Here is a 15062-nt window from a genome sequence, read left to right on the forward strand (position 1 = left end):
ATCGAATTCTAAAACGATCAATCCAGATTATTTGGATTCGAATCCGCAAAATCTCATATACCCAATTGGAATCTACATCCGGTCCGGTGTGCGTGTCTTTTCATTGGCATATTTTTTTCCCCACACGTTATATGATTAACACTGCAACAGATTTGGGGGAACCACTATTCACTTACCCATTTAGTTAAAGAATGCAAGTTTTCTAACGTTGAGCATATAAACGAAATCTGGGGTGAATTAACGTCACTATAGAATCGAATAGAATCACGGGTCGGATACCTGAATCTAAACACAAAATCCGACATGTTATATATTTTAAAACTCGAATTCAAATCGGAATCTTCGAATACCCAAATTATATTACTCGCGAAATTATTTTCGGATATTCATATGATACCTGAACCTAATAGTTTTAAACATTTTTTTTAATCAAAAATTAATAAAATCAATAATTACATAGAAAAAATTTATAATATCATTGAAAAATATTTATACCAAATGAATTAAACCATAAACAAAGATAAAAGCAACTAGGTTATTAATATATATATATATATTTACAATTTTCTAATAATTCAAATAAAAATGATTATTTTTCTATTATTCGGCATCCACGGGATCTGAAAATATTAACCCGAATCTGAATTTCATATTTTAGACACTAAAACTCAATTTCTACCTGGTTGCAATGTGTATATCCGATTTTCGGATACTCAACCGTCGGTTCGGGTATTTATGCCACAAACTTATCTGCACTATACACAATTACAGCAACACAACACGCCTTTATATGGCTAAGTTACCTTTTTGTGACTGATTTCTTCAGCAAACCAACCAGTCTCTCTCTTGTTTGTCCTCCTCGCCTTTATTTACATACACATACTACTATGTAGACATTTTGGGCATTTTTTTTTACGATTTACAAGCCATTACCGACGTCGATGACGGGTGATAATAGAAGGATAATGGATGAATAACTTAGCATAGGGTACATATTGGCATCCAAGAAGTGGGCGTACTGCTTAATTGCCGTGGCTCTCTCGGGGAGGTCGGGTGTGATACAGTCAAAAGGGTATGGTTTGCTCGTGTCTACGAACGGTTCCCACCTGTATCCGGGCCTCTCGGGTAGCGAGACAAGGACGGGTAAGTGGCTTGCATTGAACGCCACATAGATCTCACTCTTTACTGTGTCAACCTGCGAAAAAACCAAAATTCGAGCATGCAAATAGTCAAGGTCCCTAGAGCAATGGTACGAGAGTCTGTCATAACAGTTCCTTGTCCCGAGTATATGTGAAAATTACGCGCAAAAGCGTAGTGTTTGTTTCTTAGTGACCGGTAAAAGAAAATAGAACTCATCAGACAAGTAGACGAAAGTACTTCACCATGAAATCCAAGAGATAGTAATGTGGTGAATATCCTGATAACTATGGCAGAGACGGGGAAGGGGGCATGAAAGGTACCAGTGAAAATGCAACAAATCGACTTGTTTCAGACCAATCTGGCATCCCAGCGGCATGACCGTGCCATTGCAGACGCTCTGCTGTTGGGAAGTCGTTCAGGCCAAGCGACTCACATTCACTACAAGACACCATATATTTATCATGAGAAGAAATCCAATATAAAACAGGAACAGAGGACCGGCTAGATGATCGTACATTAAACAGGGATAAAAATAAAAGTCGGCCTTTCAGAATAAATTAATTTCTGCAAATATTGAAGATGCAATGCTGACCCATCAGATATTGACGATGGCCAGTTTCTCGAACGGATTTATTCCCATGGTCAGTTTCATTGAATGGAAAAGAAAGAGCTAACTCGGTTATCGATGGATACACGAAAGGATGTCAATGGATTCTCATGTTTGAGGATTTCAAATCAGGTCGACTATCAGATTCAAAACTAAATAAAGTTGACATACAACAAAATGAGGTACATACTCACGAAACTTGGTAAGAAGACGGCAAAATCTGAAGAAGTCTGAACATGATTCGTCTTGTTTATCCCACCGAAAGTAGTTGATCTGAAACAGAGCTGTGTTACATTTGGAAAACCAAGATGAGAAAAAATTTAAAAGAAACGTAGAAAGCAAGGTATCAAGGTTGAACATAGTTATCGTGGCAATAGGTGTTGTTGTTTCCCCCTTTAGTATGGCCATACTCATCTCCCATGTAGAACATTGGAACACCCTGAATAAAAGACAGAAAAGAAATGAAAAATATTTGAGACCAAGTGCAGTATTTCAAATAGAAACTCGCACATAAACACGAAACCATATCTAGACACACCAATTAATGAGCCGTATATGCAATCAACTGTGGTTGTCACACTTAATAACCAGCGTGATGTATTCTCCAATAGTTCAGAATCTTGAACTCATAACAACCTCTATCTACTCCAGTATCATGTTAGTATATGCTTGTTCACGTAAGTTCATGCAGAAGCCAAAAATAAAACCCTAGGTAAAAAGTGAAAAATGTCGGTCAATCTTTCACCTGGGAGACCATGAGGCAAACAAAGAAATTCCGCATCTGCCGTTTCCGTAATTTCTTTACTGATATGCTAGCAAACTCTCCCTCCTACAGAACATTGCCATGGAAACGAAAAACTTTGTAATTTGGTGAAAAGCTGCCGGTGACCATGCTGTTGAAATCCAAACTGTCTAGTTTTGGTTCTGTGAAATAATGGGGCCAATTAAACTACATAGCTGACCAGGAAACATACAACACGGTATAGCAATTCAATTTCCTGGAGCATTGATCCTTTACTTCAAAATTCCAAATTTACAGCACAACTTAAAAAATACTTTTAACATATACCTCCCCACAGTTCCAGCTATAGTTGTGATTCTCTCCATCATTATTATTTTCTCCATTCGCCAAGTTATGTTTATTGTTGTAAGTTACTAAATCTGCTAAAGTAAATCCGTCATGAGCACATATGAAATTGATGCTGTTCCAAGGTTTTCTTCCTCCTTCCTGATGCACAGACAGATTTGGGTTTAGTAAAGAATGCTACACAGGTATGAAGTTACTTCATTAGGAGAATAACACAGAGACAAGTAATATATTTGTTTTTGACATCCTCAGCATAGCAGAGGGAATAGACAAGTTAGATGAAAGGGTTACTCAGACTGCTTTATGCAAATTTTAAACCAGCATGAGTTCTTCTGGTTGAAGTCAATTACAGTTCCCTAAACGAGTTCAGCATGAGCATACCATCCTGTACCTTTCCAGGAATACCATAGCATGTCTTCAAGGAACTACAGAGATATTTTATTTGGAAATGCATATTGTTGAGAGCCAATCAAACATAAAGTTAAGCACAAAAGCATTTCCAAGCTTCCTTATCTTTCAGCTCTAATTGGCAAGAAAATACAGTTACGTCCTAATAAATAATTGAGATCAATCAAACAATAAGAAAAATATAAACACGCTTCCTGTTTCTCATCTTCCATTGATGTATCTGAAAAGCTTCAGGGTTTTATAAAAGCATTGTCACTACTGATAAAACAGTTTAAAGATGATTTCAGAAGCAGTAGGCTTGACAGACCAAATCAACATCTAAAAGATGAGTCACCACGAGATATCAGACATCGGACAATATGCAGACCCCAACACACAGAGCTAAATGTTACCTGATACAAGTTTGGGCTCCCACAGAGACATTCGCCAAAAGCACCAGAGAAGCCATCGGTACCTTTGATGAACTGTCGCACAACATCCCGATACTGAAATGGAAAGAATGCCAAAGTCATCTCACATGCAACTGTAAGCAATGTCATGCATGCAAACAATGGCAAGTTGAAAGAACCGAGCACTCATTTCATATCAGATGGTTAAGACTTCTGTCCCATACCTGAAAGTTTACAGCATATATGTGGTTGTTCATATTTTCTCGAGAACTGGTTTTTTTATATCAGTTACGTTGAGATAAAAGAGTTCCATGTTTCAGGGAGCTTTGCTCACCTTTCCATTCCATTCAGACCAGATACCCCAGTGAGGAAACGTGCCAACTTGGTATAGGCCGCCAGCATCCCATGCTTCAGCTATTAGCTATATTTGCATAGAGAAAAAAGAAGACTATTCCATCAATAATGTCCTCTATCATTATCCTTAAGTTAAAAGATCCCACGCGTAAATGTATTTACAGCCGAGCAACAGAAACATGAAACATATTACTTTCTTTCCATGATCCATAGAATTGGACATCACGACAACAGAAAAAAGAGGAGGTTGCGTGAATCCATAAACCTTTATGAGAGCAGACTACTATCCACATTGGACGCTCAAACGGAACTGTTCTAGGGAATGGCACAAAGTTTTCACCATATATTTATCAGATTAATTCTTCACTAAAAACAGATCAGTGGCCCTTATACATGTTCATGTAGTGAGATCTCCACAACTTAGCCAAATTTCTGGCAGTTATGTAGAATTATCCTTGAGCTCTAGGAAGCAAGCAAGGTTGGCTCAACACAAGACACAAACCTAGGCAAACATCTTTGAGCCCATTAGCTGAATATTAGAACTTGTAATGATTGTCAATTCCATGAAGTTAGGTCCTCAACTTTGTAAAGAACAAAGCCCCCAGAAATAGTTAGAAAACAGTATCTAGCATACTACTTTTGACCACTACATTAAAGGAACATAATTCAGTGAGTAATTAATTGTTTTAGAAAAATTCTAGTTTGTACTTAAGTCATCCAACTTTTTGTTGTTGCTTGTATATGCACAGACGCACATGCATATGGTATCTGATTGATGTCAAACTTTCTTTTGTAACTGAATGTATTCAACTGAAATGACTACAAGGAAAAGCTGCATACTGTGGCCTACATATTTCCACAAAGACATACCATATTCCAGGTAAAAATGTCAAACAGCCAATAATACTTTATTTAGATATTGAGGTACAGGCTATACAATGGCACTGAGTTGAAAGAAAAGGGTTCTTGTCAATACCATAAAGTCAAATGAAACATGGTATCTTCAGATAAGGATGACAAAGTAGGCATTAATACGAGAAAACTAGATTGATTACCTTAACCCCACGAAGTATTGGATCATTACTTATCATGTCGATTAGCGGAGGACAGCTAAGTGGGCTTCCGGTTGTCAGCAAGTCACCTTCTGTATCAGCACCATACACGTTGTCTGCATCCCAGAGACTAACAAGGAAAAAAGAATAAATACTCCAAAAGACAATCACCTGAACTGAGCTGAAGCACGCTAGAACAAACTCACCTGCTGCTCCTCGACATAATCGAACCAAGATCAAAGCGAAAGCCATCCACATGCATTTCTGTTACCCAATATCTGATCCAAGAGAGAAAGAAATAGACTTGTAACTTGTGAAATATTTAAATATGATAAAGTACAAAAGCTTTGTCCAGATTTAGGATTCGGAAAACATGCAAGTCATGATAAACTCAGCAAAAGCCAGAAAATGGTTATTTATCTTTAGAAGTTACCTGGTGTTTGCCTGCTTAGAGTGATCAGAAACCAGGCAAACCAAAAAGTTACATTCGAATGTTCCAGATTAGAAGATGAGCAAATCATCATAGGCCTAGGGTGATCAAAACAAAGCCTTCTGGTATACACTAAAATAAATTTAAAACTGGCAGCGCTTCAAAGATGAAGCTGCTGAAAACCTTTTTTTCGCAGTCACAAAGAATGCATATATATATATATGAAACACAAAACCAGGGATGATAGAATATGTATCAAGAAACTTCTGGGCTACAAAAACAGTAAAATAATATATCTAGTGTGTCCATAGGAGACTACCTTAAGCAATCCACAATGAATTGGCGCACCACGGGATGATTGCAGTTAAATGTATTACCGCAGCCTGAATAATTGTAGAACTCTCCCTGTTAGATTACAGAACCTTGATCAACATTACTATCATTCAAAAGAAATCATGTCAGAATTATCACTATGAGAAGTGAGAACTACAAACTAGAAAGCAGAAGCAAACAATTTGGGTGTTGGCTAAGATATCATCGATAAGCAAAAACTAGTCCTCTTCATTCACTCTCACATTTTATTTTTTTGTGATTAATTAAATTCAACTAGGAAGTCCTACCCTCTGCTGAGGTGTCAGTTGCGAAATAAGTCAGACATGACAATAATAGATAGGAATAGATCAATAGAACACAAGACACAGAAAATTACTAGGGATGGGGCCTGAAACTCACACAATAGCAATAAGTGATAAACAGGCCGTAATAACATGAGAAAAAACATAGTAAGCAAAACAGTAGCTGACGCACTGTAGCATTCTGTTATAGTTATGATTTGCATGCCTAGCACATCCAAAAAGGCAATAATTAACTTGCTAAAAAGATAGCTGCACGCGGAAGTTTTTGCCGTGCCAACTATAACATGAAAACATCAAAGTTTGTTGCACTTTGCCCAAAAACAAACACCAAACACTTCAAATCAAGCCTCCAAATAAACTGCATCCTTCATGTCCAATTAGCAAAACTGAAACCCACTTACTGATTCTACTTCATTTTTAGTTACGGAAGGAAAACAAATAAATCAAGAATGATCAGTTTCATACTCCACAAATCTTAAGATAACTTCTATTTTCCTTAGCGGTGAAAATTCCAAAAAAAATAAAAATAAATGATCTGGCTGTTTGAGCAGTACCTTTGGTGCAACCATGTAATAAGCGCTGTTATCAACACCTCTAAATGAGAAGGCGGGGCCTTTTTCATTCCCTTCTGCAGTGTGGTTGAAAACAACATCCATAATAACCTGCAGGAAATATATTATGAACTGCATCCCTAAATCTGAGAAGCCACTTTTTTGTGACTCAGAAACAATTTATCACCTCCATTCCTCGTTTATGTGCCTCTCTGACAAGAACTTTGAACTCATTTATTGCTTTGCCAGCAAAGTCACGATTGGCCACTGATGAGTATCTGATCATGGGAGAGAAGAAACCGACAGTAGAGTATCCCCAAAAATTTACCCTGGACAAGTAAGATGATGTAAACAGGCATGTCATGAAAAACAGCGAGGTGGCCCTTTAGACATACCACTTAAAGACATTTAACCAAGTTATGCCGTAGAACTCAATAAAACCAAGAGATGCATATAATCTATGGCTGTTTGCTTCTCATGTGTATTCCAACTATGGCAAATTATCCGAGAGTTGTTTTGCTCCCGCGTTTGATTGGTATCTCCCCCGTATTGACACAGACACTATTGACAAATTCTTTTAAAAGATTACTTAGACATGCTAGCAGTGACAAACATTAACTAGCAATGGTTTTTCAATGTAGTCACATCTTAAAGCTCCATAAATGCTTGTAAAGCAAACATATCAGCTGCCACAATATTGCCGCTTATGTGGAACCCATACCTATAATCACCTGAGACGGCATTGTAGCTATAATACTCCAGCTCATTAAACTCATGACATGGCATTAACTCTATGCAGTTAACCCCAAGTTCCTGTTAACATTTAAACAGCTAATAAGAAGACAATAGCAAACGATACTTGAAATTTTTTTCTGTTTGATAATGGCTCTAAGTACATGCATATGAGCAACAGATGAAACTTTCAAAGCCTAATGATCTCTGTTAACAAGTGGCAAATGATTCTAGAAGTGTGGACATACTCATCATGCATTGTGATTTGAGGAAAAGTTTGCATCCTACTGATAAGCCTCCGGACCATTTGCCTTACACTAGGGGATGTGTAGAAGAAGCTGAGGCCGAGTAGCCTACAAGTTTCTAAGGTCCTTGTCGTACGTTAGGAGTTTCTATTTCTATTTGTGTTGGTTTTGATCTTCTATCATATCTAGGATTCTACCTAGGGTTTCCCATGGCTCCGTACCCTGTATAAAGGGCTTTTCTACGTGAAATAAAGACATCAGTGTGATCAATTTTGGAGGTCTTTCAGTCCCTGAAAGCACTGAATTTAGGAGATAAGCAGATCTCTCGACAATCTATTCTCCTATAGAACCCAATCTCGGGTTCTATCACAGACAAATCTACAAAACTCGTTCGAATGAGATGACATGATTCTTTTAAAAAAGGTGGACACCTTCTTGCTTAAAGTAGATAGATCTCCTTCCACCTGTATTGGCAATGTGAAGCACATACCCCACATTTTATACCTTCTATTTCAACTCTTAGAAATTATGGACAAATTTCTAGTAAGAGCAGAAAATTCAAAGGGGATGCGCCTTTCAAGGGATAAAAACCTAAACAAGGAGTCTAACTGGAAGTTGATAAACCGGAGTATCATTAGTCCCATATGTTCAGAAATGATGAATCAAATGTCAAGACAGATAGACATATTTATGAGGGCAATATCCCAATCAACATTGCATCATGAACTGAAATAGAAATTATATATTGACTTTTCATTCTGATTAGAATAATAAAATGTTTAAGCAACGGTATATGTGCTAGTCAGTACCTTCAAATGTTCAAGCTTCTCCACAACACCAAGGTATGAGCCAGGGAATTCAACATGACTAGATTCATGCTTTGTGAAGCCCCGAACATGCATTTCGTATATCACAAGATCCCTCTGCAAAAGCTTCAGAGGCATATCCCCTTCCCAGTCAAACTGCAGAACATCCAAGGCCAGTCACAAAAACAAAATCAAAGTTAAGATTGTATCTAAAAAATTGCAATAGAACTAGTGCTAAGGAAAATAGACTAACAAGTCGCATGAAACGTGATATGAACTGCTAAACAATGTCAAATTTCGCTCTACAACATTCAAAAGTACCATTTAAGGACGTCATACCTTTTCATGATGAGTGGGCACCATACAGGCCATCTGAGGCCAACAACTGTCATCAGGTCCTACAACACCGAACTCATCTCTGCTTATAACTGCCTATCAAGGCCAAAGTGGCAATTTCCAGTCGGTAGAATACAGCGTTCAGTCATGTACTGCTTTACAAAATAAGCTTCTCTCTGTTTCTCTTGAAAATAATCGGCTTTGTGCACTAAGGTTTCGACAAATTATTCAACAGGAAAGAAAAAAACCATTCCCTTACTTTTGCATAAGGATCCAATAAAATATTGGAGGAGTCAAAATAATGGCCTTCTTCAGGTGAAGACTTCCCTTCAAATCTGTAACCATACAACATATCTTTGAAATCTCCCCTCAAGAACACATGCCATATATGACCAGTTCTATTCGTCGACGGATCAAGCAGAACCTCCTCTGTCACTTTGTTCTACAACGTCAAAACAATTAACCAAATATTTCCGAAAAATTAGCCGCTCAAAACATCAAACAAGAAAACACGCCAGACAAACGATGCATGAACCCTGACCTGCAGGAGATCGGAGGGTGAAATCAAGCAGAGAGTCGCAGAAACCGAATTCGCAGAATAAATTGCGAAATTGACGCCGTCATCTCTGAGGGTAGCGCCAAACGGGGAGGGAAAGCCGCCGGAAACCTGAAATCTCTCCGATTTAGCCGGTTTCTCCGCCGTGACAACGTTCTCAGATCTCGCACCTCCGCCACAGCTGGAGATTCTCGCGGAAAGCGACAATGGCCGCTCCGACGGCGCGAAACGGCGCGCGATGCTTCTAGTTTGAGGAAGAGAGAAATTGTGGTTAGAGAGGAGAGAACTGAGCTTGGTAGGGTCGAGGAAAGTGAAGCTGCTGCATTTGGCAACGTCCATGGCTTCTTCTCTTGAAGACCGTGTTAAGGATCTGAGAAGCTGAGATCAATGGAACTGTTCTGAAATTCACTCAGAGGGTGATCATTTGATCCATGATTGTGAGGACTGTGTTTCGAACTGTTTGAATACGGTAGTGGTAGTGCAGTACTGAAGGAGGGACTCGGGTAGGGAAGGCTAATTTCGTCTTTTTTAATATTTTTATCTTATAAGGAAGAAGAGGAAATGTACCAAGAAAAACGAAAAAATGTCAGCATTTTTAATAATTATCGAAAAATATATAGTTTACAAAATATAATTTTTTTGTACAGTTTTTAACTTATTTTTGGAAATTTTTATAAAGAACCCAACTAATAACTCATCCTAATGTTTCAGGTTTTTATTTTTCATAAATATTTAGAAATTAGAAACTTTATATTTAATTATAAATAGCTCAAATTAGAAATAACAATGTTTTCCCTAAACCGAACCGAAAACAAAATCCAACCCGGATTGCCCACGCCCTCCTCAGCAATCTCTGTCACTTGGCCAAGTCGCGAAGATTTTTCTTCCGTTAGAAAGAGGGGAGAGAGAGAGAGAGAGATGAGGAGCTCACTGTTGGAGACGACGGCGGCGATATCACCATCCCTCGTCAAGCACCACCGCCATGGCTGCTTCTCCTCCTCCTCCTTTCCCCGTCTCCGGGGACACCATCACTCTCTATGTTCTCTCTCTCCTAGGCTTCCTCACTCTTCGTCGTCGTCTTCCGCTTCAGGTTTGGCCCCTACGATTACCACATCTCGTAAGCCATCAGATTCGATTTCGGTTAGATGTTGGATTTTTACGCGCAATTCTTTCAAATGCAATTCTAGAGAACATGGGATATCGACCTAGAATATTTAGATAACGAATTTGTTGTAGAAATCCATGGCGGTTCTGCTGGTGATAGGTTATGAGCGTTGACCCTTTGTGACTGAATCTTGTCCTCTCGGATACGGAGGGAGTGAATTTTAGCGGATTTAGCCAGTATTCCCACCAAATCATCGTTGTGGAAAGTGAAATTTAGATGATTTTTTTGTTTAGATTTTCAAATTTTGGCGATTCATGGATCACATGTTAGGGATTTTTATGGTTTTGCATAGTTTGACCAAAACAGTTGATGGTTTCTAACTGTATGTATTACCCGGATTCTTATGATCATCCGGAGGGGAGGAAATTACCTATTTGCAATATTTACATGGATTAACTAGTATGAAGAGTAAAGGATATATCTTCTTAGTTTAGCTCTTTCCTTAAGATGTTCACAAGCATGTGTTTTTGCAAGAGTAAAGAAGCTTACTCACTTTTCTTGAGCCCGGGTTTTGTTCTATCCTGATGTCTACTCTGTTACATGTGAATGCCTCATCTGTCAAAGAGAGAGGACAATAGTGTGGTTAAGTTTACATTACCCTATATTGTCTGTCTTTGTGCAATGTGCATGTGTATGGTTTCGGCCTTTCAGTTATTTCATTCTAGTTCTAATGATTTTTTGTTTGGGTATAGGAATATGCAAGGCAAGCCAAATAGCTGAACTTTTTCCAGCTTTGTCGCCTGAAATTGTTGTCCGGGAAGCAAGATTGGAGGACTGTTGGGAAGTTGCAGAGACTCACTGCAGCTCGTTCTTCCCGGATTATTCGTTCCCTTTAGATGTCGTGCTCAGAGTAGATAGGTTGATGGCTATGATATTAGGATTCTCTATTCCAGCAGGCTGCCGCAGGACTTGTTTAGTCGCTGTCATTGGGAGCTCAGTGGATGAAACATTTTGCTTCGGAAGCGAAGATTTAAAAATTGGAGCTTTTGATGCAAAAATCAGCCTGAACAAAGGTTATGTAGCTGGGATCCTGACAGTGGACACAGTGGCTGATTTTCTTCCAAGGAAAGGACCCCTCCGCCAGAGAAGGTGTGTTCTTTATTTTTTTTATCTGTGATCTATCTTATACATTTTCCTTCTTTTTTAGAGATAAACTCTATATATTTTTAGAAACTCGGTTGAAATAGCAAGGGCATGAAGAACCTACTCTGAGTCGGACATTTGTTGTCGTGAGTGGACGATGCCTAAGCGATCTAACTTAGAAAAAAGGTTCCTGGAGCCTAGACCAGCTTCACGATTTAAGTATAAAAGGTCTTCTTCGCTACTCGCGAGACCCAATTTTGGCTTAGTTACTGCTCTAGCCGTATCCCAGCAGTCTGAATTGTTGGTCCTAGAAAATTTGTTAAGCTAGCAACAACTAACCCCGTATATTTTCGTTATTGTAAAATGATGATGGTTGATGAGAGAACACAAAACACATTTGATTCGAGTTCTCGTTATCTTCTTTAATTGTCTATGTAAAACAAACACCGTCCAAAACGAAATATATGCTACAGTGTAGAAAATTGTCTTGCAAATTTTGTGTTCGTCTTTACATGATAAAAACCGAAGTCTATTTATTTCCTGGGTGACTGAAACCTCCATCAATCTGTCTTTTATCAAGCACAAGATGGAAACTTTACTAGGCAAGTGTCCATGTTCGACTCTCTAGAGTCTCACTTTAGCTGTATTACCTATAAATTAACGATTTTGTTAGCTTATGTAAGTCGGTTAGTAGCTGAAGTTAATTAGTTAGGGGTTGTTAGTAGGTAAAGTCGGGTACTTTTGTATACATATGAACAGAGAGTTAAACAGAGTACGGCAATATACAGACAAAATTACCAAACACTTGTGACCTGTTCTCTTGCTTTCTCCTCCTTTTCTTTCTTTCCAGGCGATCTCCTATCATTTTATGACGACAGTTTAATAAGCTAGTATGTTTCTTGGTAATCAGCTCCTATATGTGTTTCCGCTTTATTATAAACTCAATGTGTAACCTATGACTACGATACTCCGACCAGGGCCGGGATCGCTTACATATCAAACGTGGCGGTCCGTGAGAGATTCCGGCGAAAGGGGATAGCAAAAAGACTAATCTTGAAAGCGGAGGCGTTAGCGATGACATGGGGATGCCGAGCCGTCGCCCTTCACTGTGATTTGAACAACCAAGGGGCGACCAAACTGTACAAAGAGCAAGGCTTCAGATGCATCAAGGTCCCGGAAGGAGCAAATTGGCCTCAGCCCAAGATCTCTCCGGACACTGAGTTCAACTTCATGATGAAGCTCTTGAACAACACCACCTCAGTTTCAGACCAGTTCCTATGAACCGGGGAACCGGAAATTTTAAATCAAATTATGTAAAAACTAGGTTTTACTAGTGGAAAAAAAAAATTGTAGGATACGTCAGAATAAGCTTATTGTGTATGTATATGTATATAGGTGTCCGTGGTCTTTTGGTTATCTGTTTTGAAGTCATGTAAATGGTACGGTCACGCTTCTATATTTAAAATTCCGGACAACCAATGCTTGTATTACTAGGTTAGCAATTAAACGCCGTCGTTTCGAAAAAAATAGATTTCCTCCTTTCCACGACTTGGATTTCAAGGAATCGGGACGAAAAAAATAAAGTAATATATGGTCGATTTCAGTTCAAAGAGAATTTAGGGTTTTTTTCTTTCCATCGTCCGAATTCGGAATCACCAAAGCAAACGAGAGCAGAGAATCAGAGCCGAACCGATAGGAAGAAGATGATCGAAGTTGTGTTGAACGATCGACTGGGGAAGAAGGTGCGAGTGAAGTGCAACGAGGATGATACGATCGGTGACCTGAAGAAGCTGGTGGCGGCGCAGACCGGAACTCGAGCCGACAAGATCAGGATTCAGAAGTGGTACAACATCTACAAGGATCACATCACTCTCAAGGACTACGAGATCCACGATGGCATGGGTCTTGAGCTCTACTACAACTAAAAGCTTCGCATCTCTTCGTCGTCTATCTAATGGTACCTATGTTGAGTTTGGAGCTTTTCAATCTTTGATTGTGGATCTGTTGTTCAGAATTAGGGTTTTTGTGATGTGGTGAATCGCGATACTATGTTCGAATTGGTGAATTGGGTTTTTCGTAGATGATTATCCGATTGGTAACATGGATGATATGAATCCGTACTTCTGGATCTGTGTGTTTTGGCTATATGGCTTTTCGAAGCTTCCTCTCGATATGACCGTGCCTGATTTTCAGCTTCACGTCTTGGTTCTGTGTCAGGGATCTGGGAAGCGGTTTGTGGTCTGCGAGTCTGATTTTTTGGGTTTTTGGGTTAGGGTTTTGCATTCTGTTGGAGCAGTGTTTTAATTTAGTTTGTAGGAGAATCATGGAACTGTGAAGAAGTGGTGAATCATGGTTTCATAGGTGAATAACGAATCGGAAACTGAGGACGAGTCATCTTCTTCACCCTAGGGTTTTGATCTTCAATCTAATAATTTGAACTCTCACGAGTTAGAGCAGAACACACGACGGTATGATAAATTGAAAAAATAATCAGGATTCAATCTGTTGTCGGGTTGTAGTCTTATGATATTGCTGCGTTTAGATCAGCTAATTTTACTACTGTTCCTGTTTCTGTATAACAACAATCTCTTATGGCATCTTCCCATGAACTAAGCTTTAGAAAAGTAGATGGAGACAAATTTCATGGCAAATGAAAGATACTCTGGTTCGTTAGGTTAGTCGAGATTGCTTTCTCGCTATGTTTCTAGCTGGTTGAGGGTTTTAAGATCGAATAAAATACAGTTAAACCACTTGGGCATGTAACTGAAACCCTCTATTCATCATCGTTTTCATTAGTCATCTTTTCTATGTCGGTTTTTGGTATCCAATTGTCTGCAGATTAACGAACAAAATTAGGATCCAATTGAGATCCGTACAGATCACTTTTTGTTTGACTGGTAACACTGACACTGTAGCATCATTGCTGAATAGAAAGAAACCTGCTTTCGATTTGTTTTCTGTAGATTCATGTGTTTACAGTGTCCTTTGTATTGGGTTTCAGTTAAATAACGAACCAGAGCCATGAGAGGGGCGGTTGCTACAAGAGGAAGAGGTAATGCTGCATTTATCCGTTTTCTGTATAATGAAATATACTCACTGAAGATGATTGTGAATAATCAACTGGACATGTTTGATTCCCGTTGTTAATCACATGTTTCTCTCTCGCTCGCAATCGCATCCATATTGCGGTCATGAGTGGTTTGTCGTTAGATGATGTGAAATAGCAAAATCGTTCGTTAGATAGATTTGTGGAGATTGCTGTTTGAGTAATCATCTGATGCTAGAGTTTTAAATTGGCCAACTAATACATATATGTTTATTTGGACCGATTATTATATCATGCCTTTTTGGACCGATTTGATGATACACTCACACATGATGAATAACAGTCGATAACATTCCATGTCTCGATTGTTTGCGGTGTGATGTGAACCTCCTCGCTGAGGCCGGAACCGGAAGGGTCGGCTGTGGCTGGGGGGGTTTTAT

The 15062-nt window shown here is 38.9% G+C and overlaps 3 protein-coding genes across 4 annotated transcripts; 2 read left to right on the forward strand and 1 right to left on the reverse strand.

Annotated features, from left to right (window-relative positions):
• Positions 1-710: 710 nt before the first annotated feature.
• Positions 711-9800, reverse strand: LOC104826981 (isoamylase 1, chloroplastic). The gene is made up of 18 exons (XM_010560012.1): positions 9314-9800; positions 9032-9214; positions 8776-8868; positions 8440-8592; positions 7375-7466; positions 6841-6982; positions 6657-6764; positions 5787-5872; positions 5244-5315; positions 5041-5167; positions 3966-4052; positions 3635-3727; positions 2817-2975; positions 2493-2576; positions 2106-2186; positions 1938-2020; positions 1461-1578; positions 711-1195 (listed from the first exon to the last, which is right to left on the reverse strand). The coding sequence occupies exons 1-18, from the start codon at positions 9665-9667 to the stop codon at positions 920-922; spliced, it is 2391 nt and encodes a 796-aa protein (XP_010558314.1). The 5' UTR covers positions 9668-9800; the 3' UTR covers positions 711-919.
• Positions 9801-10164: 364 nt separating this feature from the next.
• LOC104827063 lies at positions 10165-13066 on the forward strand. 2 transcript variants are annotated; one of them, XM_010560170.2, is made up of 3 exons: positions 10165-10445; positions 11186-11582; positions 12554-13066. In XM_010560170.2, exons 1-3 carry the CDS (start codon positions 10247-10249, stop codon positions 12855-12857), a joined length of 900 nt encoding a protein of 299 aa, XP_010558472.1. In that variant the 5' UTR covers positions 10165-10246; the 3' UTR covers positions 12858-13066. The 2 variants fall into 2 exon arrangements, with proteins under 2 accessions (XP_010558472.1, XP_010558555.1); XM_010560253.2 differs by having other exon boundaries at positions 10167-10418.
• A 120-nt stretch (positions 13067-13186) lies between these two features.
• LOC109117042 (ubiquitin-like protein 5) lies at positions 13187-14815 on the forward strand. The gene is made up of 2 exons (XM_019203511.1): positions 13187-13533; positions 14578-14815. The coding sequence occupies exon 1, from the start codon at positions 13280-13282 to the stop codon at positions 13499-13501; it is 222 nt and encodes a 73-aa protein (XP_019059056.1). The 5' UTR covers positions 13187-13279; the 3' UTR covers positions 13502-13533; positions 14578-14815.
• Positions 14816-15062: the final 247 nt, after the last annotated feature.

This window comes from Tarenaya hassleriana, unplaced genomic scaffold (genome assembly GCF_000463585.1).
Source record: "Tarenaya hassleriana unplaced genomic scaffold, ASM46358v1 Cleome1, whole genome shotgun sequence".
Taxonomy (NCBI): domain Eukaryota; kingdom Viridiplantae; phylum Streptophyta; class Magnoliopsida; order Brassicales; family Cleomaceae; genus Tarenaya; species Tarenaya hassleriana.

What these genes read in the sequence shown, in the direction of transcription:
- LOC109117042 (XM_019203511.1), top strand. Translation starts at nt 13,280, where the DNA reads ATGATCGAAGTTGTGTTGAACGATCGACTGGGGAAGAAGGTGCGAGTG.
- LOC104826981 (XM_010560012.1), bottom strand. Translation starts at nt 9,667, where the DNA reads ATGGACGTTGCCAAATGCAGCAGCTTCACTTTCCTCGACCCTACCAAG. An exon ending in GGTCTGAATGGAATGGAAAG is followed by an intron (nt 3,728 to 3,965) that starts GTGAGCAAAGCT and finishes TTTCCATTTCAG; the next exon opens with TATCGGGATGTTGTGCGACA. An exon ending in GATTTGTTGCATTTTCACTG is followed by an intron (nt 1,196 to 1,460) that starts GTACCTTTCATG and finishes GTTTTTTCGCAG; the next exon opens with GTTGACACAGTAAAGAGTGA.
- LOC104827063 (XM_010560170.2), top strand. Translation starts at nt 10,247, where the DNA reads ATGAGGAGCTCACTGTTGGAGACGACGGCGGCGATATCACCATCCCTC. An exon ending in CCCTACGATTACCACATCTC is followed by an intron (nt 10,446 to 11,185) that starts GTAAGCCATCAG and finishes GTTTGGGTATAG; the next exon opens with GAATATGCAAGGCAAGCCAA. An exon ending in GGACCCCTCCGCCAGAGAAG is followed by an intron (nt 11,583 to 12,553) that starts GTGTGTTCTTTA and finishes TACTCCGACCAG; the next exon opens with GGCCGGGATCGCTTACATAT.